At 49.6% G+C, this 10000-nt stretch overlaps 1 protein-coding gene across 1 annotated transcript in view; it reads left to right on the plus strand.

Annotated features, from left to right (window-relative positions):
- LOC146252470 (ERC protein 2-like) overlaps window positions 1–10000 on the plus strand; it is a 135315-nt gene that overhangs the window by 66782 nt on the left and 58533 nt on the right. The window contains exon 14 of the mRNA XM_084679053.1: window positions 472–632. Within this exon, the coding sequence (XP_084535179.1) occupies window positions 472–632 (161 nt within the window). The remainder of the gene's footprint in view (window positions 1–471; window positions 633–10000) is intronic.

Consider the following 10000-nt stretch of genomic DNA (forward strand, 5'->3'; position numbering starts at 1 on the left):
AAATGTGTGTGACTGTGTGTAGTTCTGTGTGTGTAGTTAGGTGTGTGTGTGTGTGTGTGTGCAGACTTTAGGGGGCGTAGATGTTTCTCACCTGCTCCACAGCAGAAACACTTGAGCAGGAGGAAAAGGAAGAGGGAGGTGAGAGCATGTGACCCGAGTCCTCAGCTTGGGGTCATCACCCATGTCATTCGGATGACCTTTGACCCCTGATAATTTCACCTCCGCCCCCCTGTCAGCTAGCCATTATGGGGCACTCATTTAACTATATTATTACACCAGGCAGGAAACCCTGCATGTCAACACCACAGGAAAGGTGGTTCACACACACACACACACACACACACACAGTCATCATATGTTTGTATGTTGTGCTACATGTGTGCAGGTATATGTGTGTGTGAGTGCAAGCACGTTTGCGTATGTATGTGTGCTCTGCGTGTGTTGATCTCTCTCTCTGTCTGTCTGTCCCAGCTAGAGGAGCTGATGTGTGCTCTGGAGAAGACCAGGCAGGAACTGGACAGCACCAAGATGCGTCTCTCCACTACCCAGCATTCCTTGCAGGAGAGGGACGGCCACCTGAGCAACCTCCGCCAGGAGAGACGCAAACAGCTGGAGGAGATCCTGGAGATGAAGTAGGTCTCTCTTTCTCTCTTTCTTTCTTTCTTTCTTTCTTTCTTCCTCTCTGTCCCTCACTCGTTCTCTCCCTCTTCTCTCTCTCTGTCTTCACCTCCACCTCCACCTTCATCACCTCCAGACCAAGATCTGCACCTGTCTCCACATTTCGACATGTTGTTCACATCTAAAACAGTCCTGTCTGACCACGGCAGGGTTTCATGTCTGCTGCTATAGCCGCTATGTTATGTATGTGCATTTTGGTATGTTTGTGTGTGAAGGGTTGGCCTTGAACATGTGTGTAAATGTATATGTTGTATATAGACATCAGATTTCACATGCACGCCTGTGTGTGTGTGTCTGTGAATACTGCCAGTTATTGAGGACAGGTGTATAGCAAAAGACTTGGCCGAGAGACCTAGCAGAGTTCACTGATCTGGCAACAGTACTGTGTGTGTGTGTGTGTGTGTGTGAGAGAGTGAGTTGACGGCTCTGTCAGCTTTTATGGCTACACATGTGTTAACTTTGAGCAGCGTGATTGAAGGAGCATGACGCACTGATGCTGTTGTCATGTGCCACTAAGAAATGCCTTTAAAGTCCACTTGTCTGAAGAGGCCTTGTAGATCTGGTAGACACTGTGGACCTATGCAGTATACAGTCCTGGCTTACAAAGGTGTGTGTGTGCGTGTGCGTGTGTGTGTATATGTGTGTGTTTGATCATGATATGTTTATTTGGTTTTGTGTAAACACCAACCAACACACAGTTGTTTGTGTATTTGTTTGCTGTGTTGGTGTGTGTATGTATATGTGTGTGTGTGTGTGTGTGTGTGTTGTGAAAAGATGTCGACTGTCTGCCTGTCTTTTCCAATTTCCTCCCCTCCTAACAGCACACTGGGTATTTTACTGTTGAGATGGGAAATGTCTTACATGTGATACACTACACAATCATTACTCACATGGCATGTCTAAGAGAGGGATAGTGGTGTGCATGTTTGTGTGTGCATGTGTGTGTGTGCGTGTGTGTGTGTGTCCTTATTGAATTACCATTCTAGAGAAGCATATAAAGGGATTTTGGAAGATGTCTCCACATGCAGGCATACTTAACTATCTTTTTCCATTGTGTTTTCTCTGTCAGTGACTGGCCAATAGTTTGTAACCATCTTCAGATTGTGTGTGTGTGTGTGTGTGTGTGTTTGTGTGTGTGTGTATGTGTAGGGGGGCAGCCTAAAGGAGGATTAGGAGTGTTCTGAGTGACATTGAGTCAAAGTGTGTGGTCCCACGAGGTAGGGGGCTGTATGTGTGTGTGTGTGTGCATACAGTATGCAATCCGAATTGTTGGATTCCGAGTGCACCAGGGATTTCCTAGTTGAAGAGACCAGGGAAAGCAGCAAGCTCTCACACACATGCAGGGGTGAAGGGGGGATGAAGAGGGGGGCCGGGGGGGGGCCGGGAGAGGGATGGAAGGATAGAGGGATACACAAACTGAAATATTTCAAATCTTCGAAATCATGAGAGAAGTTTGAGTGGAAGCCAAGTTCCTCCTGCTCCTAGTGTACTGTGCCATTCTGGAGCAGCTGACCACAACCACGGGAAGAACCCCTGGCTTTTACTCTCTCTCCTGTGAAAGTCACTTTCTGTGTGTGTGTGTGTGTGTGTGTGTGTGCCACAGTAAGCTCACAGACAGAGCACAGGCCTATGGCTTTTCAACACCCTTAATGAGAGACAAGATGGAAAAAATCACCTTCAATATCCTCTCACTGTTTCCTAGGTCTCTGACTGTGTGTGTGTGTGTGTGTGTGCTTGTGCATATCACTGAAAGAATGTTTGATGTATAAGGAGTTATACTGGTCTGCTCTGTCACTCATCACTGGATTGAGTTTCAACTGGTCCACACACACACACACACACACACAGATGGCCTTGCAGAGTCTGGATCAGGATCGTTTACTACAGTATGGACTAATGAACTCTGCTAACATGCCTTCTATATACTACCAATGCATGTACAGAACTGTGGGGAGAGACAAGAGAGAAAGGGAGAGAGAGAAGGTGTGAAGGAGATAGAAGAAAGAGAGGAAGACATAGAGATTGAGGGTTAGAGTGAAACAGACCGGGAGAGAGAGACAGAGACAGAGAGAGAAATAGAAAGAGAAAGGAGGAATGGAGAGTGACAGGAAGTGAAGGAAGGAGTGCAAGGAGACAGGTTCTCCCCAGTAGAACCATATGAATCCACTTCCATGGAAATTGCTTGTCTGTCTGAATTACTGCTGCGGCCTTCTGACTCTCCGATCCCCCTCAGTAGACTGCTCTAGCAGAGCGTCTGTGGGACCTCTACTATAAACACACACACACACACACACACACACACACACACACCTGAAACAAGCAGTTTGACATCAGGCGTACAGGGACTACATTTGTGCATTAATATTCAACTTCTACATGTGTTTATCAGACCTTGTCCCTCCATCTCCCCTCTGGTACTGGGACTGCCACCGGTGGATGAAGCCATGTTAACAGTTTAGCAGCATCCACCCTCCACACCTTCCCTTCCAGTCACTCTCCAGACATAGAGACTGGCATTGTCCTTAACTCCGCCCCCTTTGAGAGTCCCCGACTCCGCCCACCCGCCGTCTCCACGGTTACGGTGGATAAACACAGGGAGCACAGCTGTACTGGCAAGGTCGTGTCCCCGTTCACGAAACTCTCAGAGGGAGTTCTGAAGAGACACACACACACACACACACACTCGCGCAGGGGGAAGGGGAGACAGGAAGGTGATGTGTGGTCAGCTCCTCCCCTTCACGACAGCACAGTGTTTCTCTTTCAGGCCGCCTGGCGACCCCCTACGTCCTATCATTACCTATCACAACAACCCCACTGCCTGGGAAGGCATGTGTGTGTGTGTGTGTGTGTGTATCTGTGTGTGTATCCATCGGTGCCCTCCTGTGTGTCCGTGTAAGTCCCAGTGTGTGAGCATGCGTGTCCACAGCTGTGTGTGTGGGTGGCTGTCTGAGTGTGTGTGTGTGTGTCTGTGTGGATGTAAGTGTCCACCTGTGTGTGTGTGTGTGTGTGTGTGTGTGTGTGTGTCAACCCCGTGGGAAGCAGGCCATTCATCATTTCTGTCCGTGCTCCGGTGCCCTCTGACACGCGTGTTTACCTTCTACATGTGTGTTACGTGTTTTACTTGTACGTGTGTTATTATGTCAGGGCTCAGGCATGCTCCTCTCAATGCAGGACTTCATCTTATGGAAATCTCCACTTGTCCTTCATGGAAGTGTACAGTACGACCATCAGGCCCCCTGCGTTCCCACTCCTCAACACACAGGCCTGGAGCCCAAGCTGCCTGGAGCCCCAAGCTGCCTGGAGCCCCAAGCTGCCTGGAGCCCCAAGCTGCCTGGAGCCCCAAGCTGCCTGGAGCCCCAAGCTGCCTGGAGCCCCAAGCTGCCTGGAGCCCCAAGCTGCCTGGAGCCCAAGCTGCCTGGAGCCCCAAGCTGCCTGGAGCCCCAAGCTGCCTGGAGCCCCAAGCTGCCTGGAGCCCCAAGCTGCCTGGAGCCCAAGCTGCCTGGAGCCCCAAGCTGCCTGGAGCCCCAAGCTGCCTGGAGCCCCAAGCTGCCTGGAGCCCCAAGCTGCCTGGAGCCCCAAGCTGCCTGGAGCCCAAGCTGCCTGGAGCCCCAAGCTGCCTGGAGCCCCAAGCTGCCTGGAGCCCCAAGCTGCCTGGGTCACTTGTATGACTTGGTAACTCCTGAACTCTGGATCTTAGATGTTTCATGTGAAACGGACAGTGCTGTAGTGTCATACTGGGGAGGTTGTGAGGTATTGAGAGTTCAGGGGGGGGTGTTCTCACCGAGGTGATGTGGGAGTGACAGGCAAGCAGGACCTGTCTCGCTCGAGTGACACATGGAGACCCTGTGTACTGGTGAGTCACACAGAGACACTGGCAGGATTACATATGAATGGCACTGCTGTGTGTGTGTGTGTGTGTGTGTGTGTGTGTGTGTGTGTGTGTGTGTGTGTGTGTGTGTGTGTGTGTGTGTGTGTGTGTGTGTGTGTGTGTGTGTGTGTGTGTGTGTGTGTGTGTGTGTGTGTGAGATATATATATATATATATATAGAGAGAGAGAGGATTAGGTATGACTACAGCCAGTGTGTGTGAATGTGTGATTTTTGTTGTGTGAGTGTGTGTGTGTGTGTAAATGAGTGCGTGCGAGCGCTCGAGCGCTGTGTGTCTGCCACAGAGAGCGACGGGGCTTGAAGAGGCTTCTCAGACTGTTCAAGGACAACACAGCTGATTGCTGTCCCCTGGAAGAGACTGACACCTAGGTGGGGAGCGAGCGAACACGGCGAGGAGAGAGGGCCGCTTGGAGAGCCAGGGTCATCCTTCACGTTCTCTTGACTGACAGGTGGTTCAGATAAACATGCCACATGGCTCTTTATTTTCTCATGTTCTTTAACAGCCCGCCTCACCCACTCCTCCCCTCCTCCCCTTTACTGCGACCCATACCCAAGTAACCCCCCTTTACTGAGCTCGTCTGATGTTAGGTCGTACAAACACTCATCTGATACTACTGCTGATACTAATAGTTGTAGTAATGAGTAATTGTAGTAGGGCTAGAGCCTATTACTTTCTGTATGTGCTCACTTATTGATGAGGGTGTTCAGTAGAGTAGAAAAAAGACAGAGAGAGAGAGAAAGAAAGAGAGAGGGGGGAGATAGAGAGAGAGGGGGGGACACAGAGAGAGAGAGGAGGAGACACAGAGAGAGAGGGGGGAGATAGAGAGAGAGGGGGGGACACAGAGAGAGAGAGGGAGACACAGAGAGAGAGGGGGGAGATAGAGAGAGAGGGGGGGACACAGAGAGAGAGAGGGAGACACAGAGAGAGAGGGGGGAGATAGAGAGAGAGAGGGAGACACAGAGAGAGAGGGGGAGACACAGAGAGAGAGGGAGACACAGAGAGAGAGAAAGAAAGAGAGAGGGGGGAGACACACAGAGAGGGGGGAGATAGAGAGAGAGGGGGAGATAGAGAGAGAGGGGGGAGATAGAGAGAGAGGGGGGGACACAGAGAGAGAGAGAGAGAGGGGGAGACGGGAGGAAGGTCTGGAATTTATCACACGTACCTAATAATTACTATCACAGGAAATGGTCTAGAGGAAGTGGGTGCCACAGCCCAGCTAATTAGTGTCATTCACACACACACAAAGACACACACACACACACACACACACACACACACAGCTAATTAGTGTCATTCTGTTGGTGTGGAACGTTGGGGCAAGCCCTATCTGATTGGCCCAAGGGAGGCCACCCCCCCCCTCCTTTATGCTGCTGTTTCGATCTCCAGTCTCATTGATTGGGAGGGTTGTGTGAGTGTGAATGTGTTTGTGAGAAAGATAGAGAGACAGCGTGTGTGCCTGCCTGCCTGCCTGCCTGCCTGCCTGCCTGCGTATGTGTGTGTGTGTTTGGGGTTAATTGATTAGGTGGGCCTTGCGGCCATGAACAGGCAGCCAGGATATAGCTCTGACCACTGGCCTCCTGCCCCTAGGTCACACTGGGAATGGGGAGTGTCAGGGAGGTGAACTGGCAGAGTTTCCCTGTGTGTGTGTGTGTGTGTGTGTGTGGGTGTGTATATGTGTGTGTGTGTATTCACAGGTCCTACCATGAATACCTCATACTTTGGTTGCTGGAAAATGAGAGAGAGAGAGAGAGAGAGAGAGAGAGAGAGAGAGAGAGAGAGAGAGAGAGAGGGGAGATTGAAGGAGGGAGAGAGGATTAGTAATGAAGTGATGTGTAGATGTTGAAACTCCTGAGTGTGGGTTCTCCTAACGCTGACAAGGTTTCGTCGATGCGTAAGGCACAGGTTTCTGTGTGTTACACGTTTCTGTGTAAACACAGTGTATGATGCACACACTGTGTGTGTGTGTGTGTGTGTGGATGTTGAGAGGCTTATGGCCAGAGTAGGGTCATTCATTTCACAGAGTGTGTTTGTTTTAGACAAGCACCATGCATTACTATCCCCGGTGATGAAACACTTGGTACACTCCCAGCTAGCGGAGGCACACACACACACACACACACACTTACATGCTCACACATGCACACCCACACCAATTGGATTTCCTTGAAAATAGAATGAGCAGTATACTTTATATTTTGGAAAAGAGAGGATAAATAAGAAGAGAGAGAGAGAGAAAGAAAGAGATGTTATCTTTAACAGCCTGGCTGTGTGTAATGTACTGTAAGATGTTGTATAGATGAAGAGAGCTTGTTTAAACAGTACAGTTTGGTAAAGTGGTGCCCTCATGTTGGGCATCGTGGGCACTGACTGGGCATACCTCCGAACCCACATTGTGTAGGAAACTGGCCCGCAGAGAAGCACTTACCGTAAGCACATCACAGACGCACAACGCGACAGTTTGCAGACACACAACAACACACACACAGAAACACGCACACACGTGTCCAAACACACAGCAAATCTTCTCCGTCTTTCTTCTTTCCTTTTTCTGTCTGTCTGCCTGTCTGCCTGTCTGCCCGCCTGCCAGCCTGTCTGCCCGTCTGCCCGTCTGCCTGTCTATCTGTCTGTCTGTCTGCCTGTCTGTCTGCCTGTCTGCCTGTCTGCCCGCCTGCCTGCCTGTCTGCCTGTCTGTCTGCCTGTCTACCTGTCTGTCTGTCTTTCTGTCTGCCTGTCTGCCTGTCTGTCTGTCTGTCTGTCTGTCTGTCTGTCTGCCTGTCTGCCTGTCTGCCTGTCTGCCTGTCTGTCTGTCTGTCTGTCTGTCTGTCTGTCTGTCTGTCTGTCCTCAGTGTCTTGGTAAAGGCCAGGAGGTTTCAATAGAGAACAATACTGAACTAACCACTTCCGAGCACTAGCCTGCTCCAGGGCAGCACCCCCTCCCGGCTGCCTCACTGCCCCCCCCCACGCTGCACAAGTGGTTGCTGGCTCCAAGGAGAATGGATGTGTGGTGTGTGTGTTCTTTTGTTTATGTGTTTGTCTCATTTGCTCAAGTCGTAAATAACCACTCATGCTCATTCTCGGCAGAGGATGGAATGTAGTGTGTGTGTGTGTGTACTGTGAATAGAGAAGCCCAAGGACGGATGATGTCAGCTCCATCAGGACCATTAGCATCGAAAGATAAGCTGGTTTATCATGCTCTTGTTTTCTCTCTGGCCAATGTTTCCTGCTAAGTGAAGACATTAGGGAGACACAAACCTTTCCTGGGGGGTCAACGACTAACATAGGAGAGGACAGGAGAAGCCAGGGAAGGAGAGAGGAGGGTAGGAGAGAGGAGATCAGAGGGGGGTGGAGAGGAGAAGAATAGAGCAGTCTCAATAACGAGACTTCCTGTAAAAAGAAGAAGAATGAAACGGGTTTGTTTGAAACCTTATTTTGTTTGCTGAGAGAAATGACTGTTCACAGGCATCAGTGAAGCTGTTAAACTTCACAGCACGCCAGTTAAGCGTTAGTTTTGTTTTTACGACACCAGGCTCGACGTCCAGTGTCTGAGCCAGGCCCGCTGCTGACGCTCGCTCGCTTCTCAAGAGGGGGACCCCAGGCTTGGCGCTGGTGGACGAGACATGTGGCCAGACTGGCAGAGATAGCCCTGGCACTGCAGAGATAGCCCTGGCACTGCAGAGATAGCCCTGGCACTGCCAAGCAGATGATACCACAGGACCAAAGAAAAGTTAAAACAGAGAATATATCTTTTCTTAAATAGACCGAGAAGGATGGGATTTGCTGTTGATGAATGAGTGCTTTTGGAGAATAGAAGATTGCGTATGATGCCTGTTTGTATTTGTGTGTGTGTGTGTGTGTGTAGATTGCCTCTACGTGTGTCTGGGACAGAGAACAGTATGTCGATGTAGAAGGATTCCCTCTGCATCACTGACGGGTCCAGATGGAATGTGTGTGGGTTTGTTTGTGACGCAAACATGAATAGCGTGTGCGTGAGATAAATAGACCGAAATGCGTTGCATTTGAAGGGTGTGTGAGTTGCAGAGAATAGAAGATATTCCAGTAGGCTTTGGCAGATTGTGTCCGTGTATCCACGTGTGTGTGAGCGTGTCTCAGTGTGTGTGTTCTAAAGTAAATACTCCCATTGTAAAGGAGAACCTATAGGGTGTGGGGAAGAGCACTAATCATTGCTTCTCACGTACCTGCGTTCCTGTGGCACACACACACACACACACACACATACATTCATACAGACAAACACAAACACACCATGGTCACACCTGACGTGTGAACAATGTACCCTCAGACACCCAGACACAGAACACACCAGGCCAGGAAACATCTCCGTCTTCCAGGTCCTACTCACACACATCATACTGGGTAGGAGCGGGGCAATACACACATGCAATCCCACGCACACACACACACACACACACACACACACACATCAGTTCAGTTGAGACTCAGGTCTCCGAGTCCACAGTCATATTTATACAGTATTAGTGTGTTTGATACAGATTTACCCAGCCTATTGGGAAGAGAACACACACACACACTCACACGCACACACAGACAGACAAACACACAGACACACATTGGGTTAAACAGCAGAGTTGAGTGTCTTCTTCCATTTAAAGAGCTTTCTACCTGATAAGATCAGCTCATGGTGTTCTGTATGCAGGGTTCCTCAGTAAACCACATCACAGGCTCAGGTATACTGCAGCTCCATTAGCTCGCCCATAAAGATCTCGTGTGTGGAACCCGAGAGTGGCCCGGCCAACTACAAAAGCTTTGCATGTATATACAGACTCAGAGGTATGTACAGTGGAGTCGCACACTGCAACGGGAGCATGAGGAGACCTCAGACATCATACGTGCTTTCCGTTTTTGACGCACACAGTCACACAGACACACCGTATCACAGACACACAGTATCACAGACATACAGTATCACAGACACACCGTATCACAGACATACAGTATCACAGACACACCGTATCACAGACACACAGTATCACAGACACATAGTATCACAGTATCACAGACACACAGTATCACAGTATCACAGACACACCGTATCACAGACACACAGTATCACAGACACACAGTATCACAGTATCACAGACACACAGTATCACAGACATACAGTATCACAGACACACAGTATCACAGTATCACAGACACACCGTATCACAGACACACAGTATCACAGTATCACAGACACACAGTATCACAGACATACAGTATCACAGACACACAGTATCACCGACACAGTATCACAGACACACAGTATCACAGTATCACAGACACACAGTATCACAGACACACAGTATCACAGACACACAGTATCACCGACACAGTGTCACAGACACACAGTATCACAGACACACAGTCACACTGACACACATACACACATACATTGTTTTTGCCTTTCTTCTTG

The sequence above is a fragment of the Hypomesus nipponensis genome, chromosome 18, assembly GCF_054491055.1.
Source record: "Hypomesus nipponensis isolate SF chromosome 18, ASM5449105v1, whole genome shotgun sequence".
NCBI lineage: Eukaryota > Metazoa > Chordata > Actinopteri > Osmeriformes > Osmeridae > Hypomesus > Hypomesus nipponensis.